At 44.3% G+C, this 16,810-nt stretch overlaps 1 protein-coding gene across 3 annotated transcripts in view; it reads right to left on the bottom strand.

Moving 5' to 3' along the window:
* TTYH3 (tweety family member 3) overlaps positions 1 to 16,810 on the bottom strand; it is a 74,695-nt gene that overhangs the window by 25,896 nt on the left and 31,989 nt on the right. For all 3 annotated transcript variants that reach the window (XM_055709913.1, XM_055709911.1, XM_055709912.1), the window contains exons 2-3: positions 8,509 to 8,678; positions 344 to 455 (exon numbers count right to left, since the gene is read on the bottom strand). In XM_055709913.1, coding sequence (XP_055565888.1) covers positions 344 to 455; positions 8,509 to 8,678 — 282 coding nt within the window. The remainder of the gene's footprint in view (positions 1 to 343; positions 456 to 8,508; positions 8,679 to 16,810) is intronic.

Below are 16,810 nucleotides of genomic sequence, written 5' to 3'. Positions count from 1 at the left end.
GTAGCACACGAACAACTGATTGTACTAAAATGATACAATTTACTAAGATTTGTCTGCTTTGGCCTGCCTCTTCTTCTGGGTGTGGAAAAGAGATGATCGGAAGCTGTTTTTAAACCTAGCAAAGAGAAGACTTCATTTAACAAGCTGTGTTTGCTTCAATATTTTTAGAAGAGTTGAAGAAATCACCATTCTGTTAGCGGAAATTTTAGCACATCTTTAAGCCCAGAGACTAACAAAAAATAGGAAGAGATACCAGCACAGCCAGATCCAAGAGAAAAGGTGCTGAGCAAGTCTGCTTATTCCCACACTTCCTATTTTCTAGCGTGCCTCTACTAGTGCTTACCCGGTCTTGGACACCCGCCACAGTGCGGTTCGCATGGCGTAGCGAGTACGTCAGCCGGTGAATGCCGTCACTGGTCTCTCCATTGCCATAGAAGCCAACAGCAATTCCAGCACTGCAGGGAAAGAAAGCAAGAAAGGGTAGAGTTAAAGCTAAAAGGCAAGCTATTTAATGCATGGTTTACCACTGCAGCACCCTTGGTAGTCACACCAGCACTTTCCACAGAAAGGGAAGCCACATGCCTCCCAAAGGGTAGCTGGGGTAGTTGTGCTCCTCAGCAACCACTAAAAAAATTCACCTGTAAGTGTACACCCGTGTTCTCCACACAGCCACCGATTCTCTGTATAGCATCCATAAAATGAACAGCAAAATACCACCCCTCCTCAATACGTATGTTTCATTTATGGTACAATAACGAAAATGTGTTAAGAGAACTGTTAAGAGTTCAGATCTAGCCATGGGTACCAGAAATCCAGCCAGCCAAGCCACTCTCCAGTGGCTCCTGCAAGAGGCTCCTCATTGCTGTGTCAGGAGACACATGCCTTCTCCAGACATGAAATACAGATTGTTTCCTTACATTTTTTAAAAGCAGGACACAAAGAGTGCACTGACTACTTGCCCACGGTGGTGGTTCCTCTAGATAGATATTTCACAGTGTAGAGGAGACGGCATGGAAAATGTATGAACATCATCTACACACCAATTAGAGTACTGAGAAAGAAGGCTTAATAACTTACTGGGACAAAAAGCTTACTTATTTTTAAAGCAAGTAAATTTCAGGCTTATAGACACAATTCAACTCCAGCTGCTTAGCAAATTACCACCTATCAGCTGATTTGCCCTAACTGTCCACACATATCAGCCTGCCCCAATTATGAAGTAAACCATATTAGCTTAAACCTCACTTAAAGGAGGAAGATCCTGTAAATGAGTTGTAAGTAGGAGGTTCTCATGCACATCAGTGATACCTCTTCTACTAACACATCACTGCAGAACTCACAGTTCTTCTTCCCAAGTCCATTTTCCCTAATAATAGAAGGGAAAGAACTTGTGAAGGGGTCACACAACTAAACTCAGGGCAAACAAACATCACCAAGGTACAAATTCCCTATTCTCATGTCACATTTATTAGCTTCAGAGCACCCAGGATCTTTTCCAGGAGGATTCTCAAGACACCAAGGTTGTGTTTGTGGTAGTGGAAAGTGGTGGTGGTTTTGGTGTAAATCTAGAGTTATTCTGGATAAAACATTTAATTTCTTCCCAACAACTTCGTGCTTGGGTTATAGCACTGCCCTCACAGAGTCGGTTTGAAGGAAGAGAGGAAGGAAACAAGCCAAACAGCTTTCAGAACAAGTAAGCATAGTGCCTTTGTTTAACAGGAAGGGTCACTAAAGGACATGAGGCATTCTTCATCACCATCACCACCCGGCTGGGAAATCAACCCAAGCAGACAGGCCAGAGCAGGCTTTGTCTAGATAACAGACCCTTGCACAGATTTGCCCTGGCATATATATCAACCTGCAGTCCGAAGGACTGTTTCGGCTCTCACTTCCCTCCTGCAGGAAGACACCAGTCGTCCTTTCCCCCTTTCCTGGGCTCATCTACTTCAGGAAGAATAAGCACAACAGGATAGTTCACCTGGTTGCATTTCTACTTTCTCCTCATGCATACAAGAAGCAGAGACCATGCACTGGAAATGAATCCATTATGAAAATCTGTGTCAGATTTTTCCAACAACTGAATCCCCATAAATTATAGACAGCTTGGCCCATAAAAGCTTCAGCTGAAGAGTTTCTTCCAGAGACAGTAAGCAGCCTACATCATTAACAGGAAGAGAGGCAGCAGATATGTAACTCTTAATATTTAGTGTTAATACTAAATCAGCCGCTTTCTTCATGAACGCCATTTCTCAAACATTTTCCTAATGCAAATGATACTGATAATTAAAAGGAGAAAAGCCCTCTGCATTCTTCCCTGGTTGCAGCTATTACCAGAGCCTGGTAACGCATGCCTAGGATGCACAGGGGTGGAGGAGATTAAAAAAAAAGCCACACATATACATATACACACACACACCCCAAACTAGAGAGATTACAGATCCAGAGCTATGCCCAGCATAAAGCAACTCAGCCTCCCATGGTGGCAACTACAAACCTGTGGCTTGAATCTCCCCTTGGCTTAGAGCAAACAAATTCAGAGACCCTTTCACTCTCCTGAGCAACAGAACACTAGCAGTTGTTTCTACTATAGACACCAAATAAATTCCAGAACATTCCTGACATTGAATAGCGAGCAATTTTTATTCAGCCTGTTACAGCTACTAGAAGCCCATTCTTTCAGCAAAGACTTGGTTAGCGCCCAAAACCTGCTGCCCGGCTCTCAGTATTCCAAGCACAGCAGCACTGTTTTGGTGGAAAAGTCTCAGAAACTGCACTCTGAAGCAGCAGCAGTCATCTTGTCCTTAAAGCTGCAGCACAGCTAGGCAAATTAGCCAGTTTACTCAAAGGTAGGGTTTATGAAGTAGTAGCAATGACAGAAAAGTGACTTGAAACTCGTTACCCTATTCAAGGCAGAACTACTCCAGTAGGCTTCCTATCCAGCCCCAGAGGAACCACAGCTTCGACTGCCCTTAAGCCTCCAGGCATAGTCCCTACTCCAGAAAGAAAACACTAGAGCAACAGGAATTGAGATAAAAGCCATTTAATTCAAGTCATAAATTCCTCTAGACACGGGTATCACACATTCACTGGAAACTACGCGTAAAGCATTAATTATTCCATTACTGCCCAGCAAAAGCCAGCTCTGCTTGCCCTGTGCTAGCAAGGGCCACTTGCACAGCCATTCCTGCTCCTAGGAGCAAGCTGTACATTTGTGTGGCAGTTCCCCCCCTTTCTATCACACTAGAGGGGGAAGGAAACCATCCCTGAAGCCCAGGCTGGGGGCAGCTGCCCAGACCCACAGTGTGACTTGGGGGGACAGAGCTGAAGGGCAGGCAGCAGGGGAACTGCGGCTGGGGGAAGAGAACTGTTGCTGTTCAGTTGTCTGCTTGCATTTGGCTTCACCTAAAACCAACAGTTGTTTCAAATCCCTGCCTACACACACCGGTGTAAGTCGCTATTGTTTAAAGCAGATTTAAGGATTTACACTGGTTTTCAGCCACCTTTTATTTGATTAAAGGGAAACAGAGGGGCTCCTCCTACTTAAGCACGTTCTTTTAAAGTAAAAATAGATCAACTCATCTTAACCCAACAGTGTAAGTCCTTGAGGTCAGGACAAATCACGTGGCTTCTTGCACAAACCACGGGAGGTTCAGCAGCCCAAGATACAAGAGATCCATCTCCCAGTATGGGATAACAAAATCACCACCCAATGGGGAAGGCTGCATTTCTGTCCTGCAGCATGGATACAAGAACAGCAATCCTGAATGACACAGCTTTTTTTCCACCCTAGCACCCTCTGGAAGATACTCCAATGCATTCTCAATGTTTCTATAGGAAAGTCATCTCCACTTCTGCTATTCTTGCTTCTGTCACACTCCCCTCCCTAGCACTCACACACGCCTCTCCTGAATCCACAGCATCCCATCCTCAATTACTCCTCCAAAATCGACCTTTGTCAGCCTCCTGTTGCTTCCACTACCCCCGCCTCTCCCCTGTCTTCCTTCTCACTCATGTTTTTGAATAAGAATATTTTAAAAAAAATTTAAATCATCCATCAAGGTAATTTAAAAAGTTGCCCCTGCTGTTCAACACTGCATTTCAAAAGTCACTTGGCTACCCAGTCATTTTGATAAGTTTTAGAAAACCCACTTCTGTTAAGTCAAGAAAACACTGCACACCTGAACTTAACACTATCACCACCAGTGTACACCCACAGAAACACCCTAGAAAGAGACAGTGTGCTATACCAGCTCTTCAAAAAGTTGCATGATGCAAGACGGAGGAGCAGCATGCTATGATTTCTGTGTACTCCTACAGGTACAACAGTAGGATTTAAAGTACTGCAGGCTCCAGGAATTCAAGTCTGGAGAACAGCTTCCCTGCTGTTTGCATGCAAGAGTCACATGGGCTTAAGACGTCCCTTGATAAGGAACCAGAAAAAAAAAAAAAAAGTGTAATTCCAAATTAGCTTGCAACATGACCTACAAAAAAAAGTTTTCTGGGTGACAAGGTATACATGAACAGCAGAGCATTCATCTGATACAGAGAGCATATACATCCCTTCTGGTGGCAAGATGCTCCCATTGTAATACACATGCACACAGTAAAAACCCCTCTGGGTACCCAGTCACCAGTCTGAAATGGTGAACACTAGCCATTCACATCACATCCTTAGAAATGAGTAATCTAACTACACCAAGTCATCTTTAATTACAGGAACTTCATAAGGAGAGCCCTTTTTAGACTTCATGCTCTCCGGAGGAATGTTAATTTGTCTGACTAATTACTACCTTGCACTTTCGCACGAGGGAAAGCGCTATTACTGGCACTTGAGAAAGCAAGTTCTCACCATCTATTTGTACCCATTTCTTTTAGCTATCCTCTACCACAAAGCTTCCTACCCACCTCCAGAGCTGAGCTCCATCCTGAGAGAGTTAGGGACATCTAGTTGCTGGATAAGATGATTTATAAGACAAGCCCCCACACAGAAACCTATCAAAATTGGACTAGAAATTAAATGAACTAAGTATTGAAGGAATAATCTGGGCAAGTAATTCCTGAAGCTTTGTGGCTAGAGAAACTGGGAAGACCCATTGGAGAAATATTTTGTTGGAGAGCTCCTGATAACCAGTTTTGTCTTCCTGCTGAGCCAGCAGGAAACATCAAGTCATTAGGAAGCAGTGATCCACAGTACAAACAGCCCTCTGGGATTAAGTACTACCTAGTTAAGCATGTACAAGGCACAGCTGGACTTAACCAGAGTTAACTAGTTCTCAGCTACGAAGACACCAGTCCAAGCTGTGCGGTGTGGTCAGTACGCTGGACGGAAGCGAGGGAATCCAGAGGGACCCTGACTGGCTTGGGAGGTGGGCCCATGTGAACCTCATGAAGTTCAACAAGTGCAAGGTCCTGCACCTGGGTCAGGGCAACCCCCAACATCAGTACAGGCTGGGCAGGGAATGGATGGAGAGCAGCCCTGAGGAGAAGGACTTGGGGGTGTTGGTTGATGAGAAGCTCAACATGACCTGGCAATGTGCGCTTGCATCCCAGCAAGCCATCCGCATCCTGGGCTGTATCAAAAGCAGCGTGGCCAGCAGGTCGCGGGAGATGATTCTGCCCCTCTGCTCTGCTCTGGTGAGACCCCCCCCTGCAGTGCTGCATCCAGCTGTGGGCCCACCAGCACAGGAAGGACACGGACCTGCTGGAGTGAGCCCAGAGGAGGCCACGGAGATGCTCAGAGGGCTGGGGCACCTCTCCTATGGACACAGGCTGACAGAGTCGGGGCTGTTCAGCCTGGAGAAGAGCAGGCTCCGGAGAGACCTCACAGCAGCTTCCAGGGCCTGAAGGGGCCCACAGGAAAGCTGGGGAGGGGCTTTGGACAGGGGCATTTACTGCTAGGACAAGGGGTGACGGCTTTAAACAGAGAGGGCAGATTTAGATGAGGTATCAGGAAGAAATTCTTTACCGTGAGGGTGGTGAGGCACTGGCCCAGGCTGCCCAGAGCAGCTGTGGGTGCCCCATCCCTGGCAGTGCTCAAGGCCAGGCTGGATGGGGCTGGGGGCACCCTGGGCTGGTGGAAGGTGTCCCTGCCCATGGCAGGGAGTTGGAACTCGATGGTCTTTAAGGTCTCTTCCAACCCAAATCATTTCGTGATTCTATGATTCACAGTACTCTTGACAGATAGGACCAGCTGCTGTTTGGAAACTCTTGCTGCTTCAGCATCCAAGCTACCTCTCTCCTCCTGCATATGATGCTACAAACTGCTTCCCAGGTCATCCTGCTGTCAGGCAGACATTCAGAACAGCCTTATGCCCCATCACTCTGAAACATAACAGCATCTACTGGTCTGGCACTTCTGTTATATGTAGTGCACAGCTAGGATAGTATATATACTGTGGACTAATCTTTACCTGTTGGCATCTAACTGGGACTTCCTGCTAGCACAGATTACATTCCTTACTTGTCAGAAGCCTTATCTGCATTCCCAGCCAGATGCTGAGCACAGAACACCAAGAGGCACCAGTCAGAGTGCACTGTCACATCCAGCTGCTGTTAAGAAGGGCAGAAAATAGACCTCAGCTTTGCAGGAGAGCAGCAGCACTAGGGCAGCACTTTCACTCACAACGGACGGCAACCACCTGCTATTGCTCAAGCACGCTGACTTCAGAGTGGAAATTTAAAACTTAAAAATCCCACAAACATTCATCCGGTATCACTGTAGATTCAGGTAGAATATTAGTTTTAAGGATACTCCTGCATTTAATACTTGCAAAAACAATCAGTACACCAAGGATGAGAACCAGTGGCTCCCATTTTGAGGGAGCCTGATAGGTTTTCCAGCTTGCAGACTTGACTGGGAGTCGCATCAAGTTTACCAGAATTTATATGCTGACCTTCCAACTTTAAATTGTCTCTCACATGCTCTGAGAAATGTGCGAAATACCTCCTTCTCACCCTTTCTACAATTAAAACCAAACACGGCTACCACATCCTGCAGCAGCTGTCGTGGACACATATGCTGCATAACAATAGCTAACAAGAGCCTGCAGAAGCAGCACCTATAAATAGCATCAGCTAGAGCTTCTGTAAGAAAGGGTTAGGACCACAGCACTATCAGTGAATTGGAAGGGATGCAGCTGAAGCTCTTAAGATCACTTAAAAAAAAAAAAATAAAAATGAAGGAGGCTGAGATTTCTTCCTTGCAAGTTGTTCTCTGGTTTGCTTTCCCATGCCAGGCACCTACTTCCAGTCAGCAAAGCAGAAGAGCTCCCTGCCAAGATGTCAATACTGGCTAGTGCACTAGCTCTCCTCAACACTGAGCCCCTGCCTCTACAGGCAGTTCCATCCCCAGCTGCTAAACTCACAGCACAATGTGTGCTCTGCAACGTTTGTTCCAGTACGTCAGGGGTTTTCTATTCTCTTAAGTATGTGCCACGAAAGAGCAAACACACAAACGCATTAGTAGCACGATCCAGCCCTTGAACAGCTCAGCCTTGCCGGCACAAAACATGCTTCCAAACAGATCACACACCAGATCCACCACCTACCATCCGTTGATATGAAAAGTGAACCACAAGATGCTGCAAAACCACAGCTGTCTCATTGTTTTCTCCTCTCTGAATAGGGGACTGCTCCCAGCCCTGCAGAGAGGCAACTAATACCCATCTGGAGTCTTGGGCAAGAGTAGACAATGCTTGGAATCGTAAGACACACAGTGCTCAACCTCTGGGCACACATCTGTAGAGTACAGAGTATTCATTCTGCCCAAGTCAAACCAAACTAAGTCTAAGGCTCCTTCCAGAAGTCTGCAAACATGTCACTGCTTTCAGATGCCCCATCGTTAACTTTCTAGGAAAGATGATCCTCATTTGTGTTGACAACAAAAACCAAACCAAACCCAAACGCCAGAAAAACAAAATGTAAATTTTTCTTGGTTTTCAGCAACCCTTTTCACCTCACCTCCAAAAGCTTCTATTGCTCAGTCAAAACATGAAGTGTTGCCAACACTAGCACCATTACTAGCACACTTTGGTGATGGCATATTAATACAGATAATGAAACGCAGCAGTGACTCCACAGAGTGCAAAATCTCAATACCCACTCCCGTCAAATACCAATACTTCCAAACCCCAAAGAATCATCTGTGCCTCTTTCTTCCTAATCTACCCTCCCACGTATTCATTCTTTTTGGACACCACATTTTATGAAAACTGTCTAAACCTGATAAATATTTCAACTGTATCCATCCTATTTCAGCGATAAGCTCCCAAGTGTCCTTGATTTACCACTTGCAAAGTACCAAAGGGGAGGACAGTAACTCTTCACATGGATCAAACCATGAGGCAGTTCAGCAAGTTGTAGGAAGTAAGAAAATCCATTACAGATGTTTAAAACATACCAACTGGAAAGAGGGATTACTGCCAACATTCATTAACTACAGACACAGCATACCAGGTACGAAAACACCATCCCAAACAAGAAGGAAGATCTTTCAGGCATTGACCATACCTGCACACCAGGGTTGCGATGATGACACACCATGCTGTACAGCAGCAGTCAGCATTTAGATGCTCTTCACTCTTCCGATGGCGGCAACACAGCCAAAATGAGTAGAACAAGAGAAAAAGCAGGTCCAGAGCAAGGCAGGAGAGTGCGACGCCACCCAACAGCAACAGGGCCTGTGGAAAACAGAGATGGGCATCACATCTGGCCACGGCACAGCCACAGCAGGGGATGGGAATCGGGGCCCAGATGTTTGAGGGCTCTGCAGTAAGACAGCACTTCTGAAAGCACACCTTGAAAGCAAGTTGTTTTGTATATTTTTAAAATGCAATCAGGAGATTTTTAGCCCCATTTTCTCCCCTCTGGATCACACTCTATGAAACCATGTTCTGCACCTAAGCAATAAACAGCCAAGCCATTTTGTTGATCCCAGTCTGCAAATAGCCTAAGTGAATCAGAAAGGGCTTCCTCTTTACTCCTGAGCGGAGGTCAGCAGATTTAAAGGGAAAAAAAAAAAAGTTCAGCCAGCTGCCTCTATCTGTACAGTTCTTTAATCTTCATGAATAAATATGCAGGCTTATTCATTAGAAATCCAAGTGCATGAGTGGGTTTGAAAGGGGGTGGAATTTATTATACGTGCGTGAGATTGATTTTAAAAAACCAAATCCCCATGCAATGCTTCTGTTCAAGGTAGACCTAGAATAAATTCTAAACCCCTCCATATACCATCCACATATATAGGTACAACAAACGTGGATGCTACAGACATACTGGCTTTAAGCTGAATTACTGTGTTGTACTTATTTCTACTCAGATTTTCCCAGGAGGAAAGGAAGCAGTGTTTAATTCCATTCCAATTTTTTTTTTTATTCAGATAATCCTAGGTGAAATAAAAAAAACCCATGCAAAACAATTTTGTTAAAGTAAAAAAATAATTTAAATCCACTCTAACACCAAACCCAGCCACACTTTCCCATGTGAATAGAACAAGGACATTATTTCATCCATAAGCTTTTTTTCATAAATCCTTGGTAGCGGTGACAAATGTCAACTTATTAGAAATTACTCAATTACCTGGAAAGCACCTAAGGCACCTACTGCTGCCCCAATATTGGGAAGACAGACATAGATCTGTATCACCAAACCTAAACCAAAGGTTTGGGTTTTTTAAAATCAGTATCTCTTCTTTCCCCACACAGAAATTTCTTACAGAACATTTATACACTTCCTCCCGATTGAAACAACCACCTCCTCCTGGTCAAAGAAATAAAACAAAGAACGCTGCAATTAAAGCAAAATTCTACACAAAACTCTAACTGTTAGACTGTTTCTAACAGGGTCTGGTAGTAACTTGCTCTTCATAGGCTCTCCTTCCCCTTCTTTGCCCCAGCTCTGCTCCACAGGTACTCCCTGCTGAGTTATTATCCTGGCAAACCATACGAGCCGTACAACATACTTTCCGGCCAAGAACCGTCAGTGCGTGCAGGCTGTAGGTCCCATCAGCCATACATAACGAGATCCACACCAGTTAAACCTAACTGCTGCATCAGAGATACTCCACGTAGCCACGTACTGTTTGCTTTCCCAGCCTTAAGAAACCCACCCAAAGCCCATCAAGCCCACTGGGATGGGGGGAGCTTACAGGTGCCACTTTCCCAAACTAACCAGCAGAAACTCTGTCCCACTGTAGAACGCAAACTGTGGGATCTTGAACAGAAAAGAGTGGAGGTGGAAGGGAAAAAGCCCTATCCCCCTTTCCCATGATTACGCCAGATGGTGTGCACACTATTCGAGTTCCTGAGCAAAAAGGGGCCATCGAGAGGGAAGCTGCGTTTGCAGCCCCACGTTCTCCCACTTCTGAAGCCTTGCCATGTATGAGCACTCAATGCTAATTTAACACATTGGCATACCAAAGCTCCTCGGGGATATTCTTTATTTTTTAAACATGTCAGGCTGCTGTAATGCAAAGCTTTCCTGCACTTCTTTTTTCACACCCTCAAACCTTCCTGCACAAGCTAAAAGGCATTACTGCTGGAAAGACGAACTCAGCTGAAAACATCCTCCCAGCAACTCTTCATCAGCAAAAATTCACACTGCAGCTCCAGATGTAAGGGAACAGCCTCCATTAAAAGGAAAAAAAAAGAAATACTAAAAAGAAAAAAAAATAATTAAAAGACTGCCACGCAGCAAGCAACCTGAAGTTCTCATTTTGAAGGGACACTTCATTTATGCTTTAATTTATGCATCTGGCCAAAGGGACTTGGCTGGCCACTACACCATGATCTGTGTTTCATTTTCCAGAGAATATTTGTTTTCCATTAATGGATACGTGCCATGACAACAAGTGAAATCATCCAGCAGAGCAGTTATTAATCTTGCTGACTGATGAGTCAGTTTAGGACCCAGAGACTGGCTGGCAGTGAAAGCCTGGTCACAACCAAAGATATGCCGGTGCCTGCTTGTCAGGATTAAACGACAGTATTTAGGAAAAAAGGGGGCTGAGGTTGGATAAATCCTCAGACACTCCATTCTGCAACAGTAAATCTGAGACTCTGTTATCCAAGCCCACGTTATCCCAAGTAAATGTAAAACTATGCACTGGGCCTTTTGCCACAGAAGAGCATCACTTCATCTTTGAACATTTGCTGAGCTATCAGAACCTTTATAGCAAATGATGCATGAACTGCCCTTACAGGAAAATGGGGACAACTTGGAGGAGCAACATTTTACCATCATGCTGACGCTAATGGCAGAAGTAGAGACAGACCAGTCCCTGAAAATGAGTGTAAATCCAAGTGGTATCAGCCAGACTGGCAGGAGACAAAGCTACAGTGTTAGGAAGCACTTTCAAAATAAAAGTTAATAGCAGTACACAATGAAGTAACCACACGCAACATTGCTAGCTTGGAAAGGCTCCATGAAACCTGAATACATTCAGTCTTGTACAGGGACGGTGTTCGACAGCCTGCTACAGTGTTAATAGACTTTCTCAACTCTAGCATGGTTGCCAGAATTCATGGTATTTACTCTCTTGCTGGGAATAAGGCAGCAAAAAAGGGGCAGAAAACACAGAGGTCCCCATGCACAGAGAGAGGCACCACCACAGTAAGAAACACTGTGAATGGCAAAAGCATCCCCTGGAAAAATACCCAGGGGCTGGTTAGTGCTTCCACATAGTATGAGGGCACCCATAGGTGCTGATACTATACCTAATGATACACCCATAGATCAGCCTACAGTTAGCAAAACCCCTTGGTCTCTGAGACCACACCTTACATTACTGTGGATCAATTAAACCAACATACAGCCTTGTCTACTGGATGAAAAATGTCTATACAAAGGATACAGCCACTTTCAGCTTGCAAGTTCCAAACTGTGATCCACATCATTAGTTCACTGAATGCATCTGTGGACCGCGGTCCTGGAAGGCTAATTTTAGGTGCTGAAACTGCACTTAAGGGATGTGTGTATACTCCATTCCATCCCAGCAGCCACAAAGAGAAGCTATCTACATAAGAACATGAAAAAAAAGGGATATGTAAGATACATTTGAGTCTATTTCCTTAGAAGGGAAAGCCTAAAAAAAAAAAAAGCCATGACACAGTAATGCAGGAGGTAAACAACCAGCCACAACACTCATGTGGAAGGTAAACACCAGGTTGCATTCACAGTAAGTGTCAAGGCTTAGCACTGCCTTAAGTGCTCTTTGTTTGTCACTCAGCTGTAGAGAGGAGTGTTGGCTTGGGGACCCTTCCTCACACTACCGTGCCCCCTCTACCACAAAGGTTACTTGGTACAAGAAGTCCTGGCAGCAGAAGAATTTTATGAAGTTCATTCCGAATACACATGGGCTCAAAATAATCCATGTATTTATGAAGTACAAGTTTTACCCAGCTCAACCTATCCAACTTCCAATTACCACATTCTTTAGACCTTAACTGTACTAACAGCAGCATGGCATAGTGAGCAGCTCTTTGCATGGAATAGATGATAGCGATTTCTGGACAGTACTGCTATTTTACTATAGTTAGAAAATCTACTAAAACCTCATTAAGAAATTTGAGAGCAAAGCTGAGGCACTCAGGTGGTTCCTGAAAAGCATCAGTTTTGCTTTTAATCTTCCACCAATAGTTTTATAAGGTATTTCACCTTAAAACTTTGTAATTCTAACCCACAGGACAAAATAGCTACAGCTTTTGAGCATTGCAACAACACAGCTGCCTTAATCTTTGCCAGACTGAGAACTGTATGTAGTTTTACCTCAAAGTTAACTTTTGCCAAAAGTTAAGCTTTCCACTGAATCTGCAACTAGTGTTCCTTCTGGATTTCCATGCAGCGACTTGAGATTGTGATAATAAAACAGAGAGAAGAGGTTAAAGGAGTGTGGGAAGAGAAAAACGTTCACCCAGAAGAACAAATGAAGCAAACTGGGCTGCTGCCAAAGGAGCACTCATCTATTTATTCCATGAAGGACGGAAGTCATCTTAGCAAGAAGAGAAACTGCTGTGGGATAGCATCATGCCTACACTACTTCCTACACCATTTTTTTTTTCCCCCCAGACTTCACGACATCTTTAGGAAGCCTACATACTTATAGATGATGCGTAACTATGTCCTACCAAACTGATTTTTTTTTTTTTTTAAACATTGGTGACATGACCCCCTCAACTTGTTCTGAACTTACTGTGTGTTCAGAGACTTGATTTTCAATTCTGAAAAATGCTGTACTTGGTGGCTGTTGAGATGCTCAAGTGTCTCAGGATGCCTTCCATCCCACAGACTCCACAGAAGGATGCAGGCTTTGGTAGGGAATGAAGCCAACTGCGTATTGGCAAACATAACGTGGGGGAAGGATGTGGAAACCGCTGCTGATCTCAGCACTAAATCATCCATATCTCCTCCGCCCGGGGGACAGGCCTTCCCAGGCCAATTACTGCACTCAACACAGTAGAGGAGCAAGGCTAGGCAGGAAACATGCTGTGGAAGAGGTTTTCCCACGGTACGGAGATGTATTCTCCTTCATGAGGGATCCCTCAACAGCATGGAAGAGCACCATGGAAACAGGGACAAGGTTCTACCATTTCTTCTCCTTGTACAGACATCTCCCAGAGAAAGCACACCGTTGCAGTAGATATATATATATATTTAGGGCAAGTCCACACTAGAGCAAGCAACATAGGCCAACATTTTGCCTTTAGCTTGTTTTTTTTAGCTATTGGTTTTCCTTTCTGGAAAAAGAGAAAATGCCAGATATTATGCCATGCTTTTTTTTTTTTTTTTTTTAAGTCACCTTAAAACAATACAGCAGACATAAAAATAAAACAGATCTACAGTTGAAACATATCCTAGCATCACTAGACAGCTCAAATCCATTTAGCCAAGTTGGTTAAACCAACAGGCTAGCCTCCTCAACACTGAGAAGCTATCTACACAGGTAAAGGCATCCCACAGTTAATTAGTATTAGAGCTGTGAACTAAAGCCACTTTAATTACAAATGAGTGTTCACACAGGGTTTTAGTGTAGTTTAACTAGAATGGCCTTAATTCAGTGTAGTTCAATTCACTTTAGTGCATTTAAAGTGGTTTAACTAATCTGTTTTGAATTTATTGTTCCAGTTAATTCAGATTAATTTCTCAAGTGCCCTTGTGCAGGCAATGACTGAGAAGGAGGCTAGGATGATTAAAGATTCATCGTTTCCTCCATACTAACATTCTGACCCTTATTTTGTAATTAAGTACTTTCAACACTGCTTTTATATTTGGTCCAATTCAGAGAAGCCAGCAATGCAGTGGCCAAAAAGACACAATGTTGCTGATACTCACTTTATTGCAGTGACCAACATGCCATACAATCACCACCAGTTTGGAGAGCTGTGGTTAAATGGTGTGTAGCACAGGTACGTCTGCATACTTCAACTTCCACAGGTTACATGGGGGCAGGTGCTAGAATTCATCAGAGCATCTCACATCACAAACCAAAGAGAGATGGCACACACTGAGCAGAAAGGATTTGCTTAACAATTGGGTTGGATTTTTTTTTTCCTGCCCACGAATGCAGATCTAAGCCGTGCTAATCAGCAGTGAACACTGAAGTCCTATTGGGTTGAAGTCAAATAACAATCCATTTATTCCCTTAGCTGTTACCAACTCAGCAATCTCCATCTTACACAGCAAGGAAACGTTCCCAGAGGTAAGGGGTCCTCTAAATTGGATGTTCTTATCCCTAGTTTCTCCATAATGCTGGCTGAAAGCCTCTATGCACTACAGTGATTAAAAGAATGAGACACTCTCACCAAATTCAGTTTCCACTGACAGGTCCCCACAGACTAAATCTTTATTAAATGAGGCTTAGCTCAGAACTGGCAGCTTGTCAAATGAGCATTCTCACTGAAAAGGCGGATTTCCTTTCTGGGGATTCTGCAAATTCTCTTGCAGGGCTCCATTAAAAAAAAAGAAAGAAAGAAAGAAAGAAAAAAAAAGGCGGCCATCACAGATGCATCAGTGTTCATGCAGGTCTTTGCCCCAAATCCCAGAACAGCCAAATGTGTAAGGAATCCTTCTGGGAACAAGCCTTCAGCTTTAGAACTTTACTCCTTCTAGTATTGCCAGTTGGACAAATTTAAGACCATTAGTTAACTTTGTTTAAAGGCAAGAAGCAGATAAATATTTGGAACACTGAGGTGAAGGGCACCGAAAGGATAGCTGGAAAAATTCAGTGGGTCTCCTGCACTGCTTGTGTCCACGCTTAGCTTGCCCAGCTCACCTGTGGCAGATCTGCAGAGTTTCACCAAGACATTCCTTTCCCACAACAGATTAGCTCACACATTCCCCCTCAGCAGTAGCTCCTCTTCCTGAGGTCTTTTAGAAGCAGCTTTATTTCCTTGGTTAGAAAGCTGTATCATCCATTAAAGTCTTAAAACACAATCTCCTTGCAAGGCAATTTTCCAGCAAACTGGATAATGGAAAGAAACCCCGTGCTATAAGGGAAGTATGAATTTAGTGCTCCTACAACTCAAGAATAAGCAAGCCCTGCCTGCGTTACCTGGCTCAAGCCCAAGTGCTGAACAAATTCCCATGCCACGACAGTTCCCCATCCCCGGCTCTGTGGTGGGAGTTCAGCTATGCTCCTGCTGGCCTGGAACTCCCTGAAGGCAAGACGTGGCACTGCCAAGCTGCCTGTTGCACACAGACAGGGACCAGGGCACGTTTGCACAGCCCAGCATGTGAGCTAGGCAGTACTGGTGTATTAAAAAAAAAAAAAAAAAAAAGGCAGGAAATGCTTAGGCCTGAAGCCCAGTGACTTAATCCAATTTCCATCCTTTTTCCCTTCCCCCTCCTACAAACATGGGCTCTCGGAGACAATACACTTCATTTAGAGGGGACACCCCCACACACTCTCCTCTGTGCCTATCCTTACACACTATCAGGCGAAGTGCTGGGATGCTGCATATTTATCTTTTATTAAAACTACCTATGCTGACCGTGCATACTCTGTGGACGCCAGCCTCAAGGATTTTCTTTCAGGACTCCAGCTGTAAGAACCCTGTGCTTTATTGCAGGCTAGATGCTCTTTAGCTGTTGCTGGTTCTTATTAGATATGGTTTGAAACCCAAATATTCGTACTGCTCTTGTGCATTTCAAGAGTTCTCCACAAAGATAGGGTCTTTCAGTAGAGATGATTACATGCATCATCTACAAGTCTACCGTTCCCTGGCAGGACCTAAACCTTATTTCCAGGGCTGGATAGGTAAGGACATGGCACTGGTTAAGATTAAATGCCTATTTAGGCTCACAGCAGCTTCTTAATCATGTCCTCTTAAACCAGCCAACCAAGCTGGAAGAGATCAGCCACTACAAGGTCTGAAGACACTGAGCTCAACCCTCAGCTCTGATGTGCAGAGCAGGAAAAGTCTGGCAGGGAAGGCACTACAAACTGCATACACCATGCAGTACCCCCTTAGCAGGCAGCCAGGCTGCTTCCACACATCATTTTTATTTGGAAGGGGATAAAGGTGAGACTGAGAAGAGAGGGGAAGGTTGCAGCGGATATAAGCAGAGCCACCCCAAAGTGGAACAGAAAATTAAAACTTGTCCCAGTTGTGGAAACTCTTCCCAAAGGTACATCAATCCATCAAAAGGGTTAGCCCATCCCATCCCGTCATCAGGGATGGCAGTATTTCCATAAGCATGGCTGCTGTAGATAATGCAGTTCTGCTTGCTTCTACCATTATTTTGAACTTGCTGTTTGTCTTCAGTGATACAGTATCATACCACTTATATTAGTTAAGAAGTTTTGCTGGGCAAAGAT

This window comes from Falco cherrug, chromosome 4 (assembly GCF_023634085.1).
Source record: "Falco cherrug isolate bFalChe1 chromosome 4, bFalChe1.pri, whole genome shotgun sequence".
NCBI classification, from domain to species: Eukaryota; Metazoa; Chordata; class Aves; order Falconiformes; family Falconidae; genus Falco; species Falco cherrug.
Note: the sequence above shows the minus strand (reverse complement) of the source record. Positions and strands in the feature narration are given on the sequence as shown.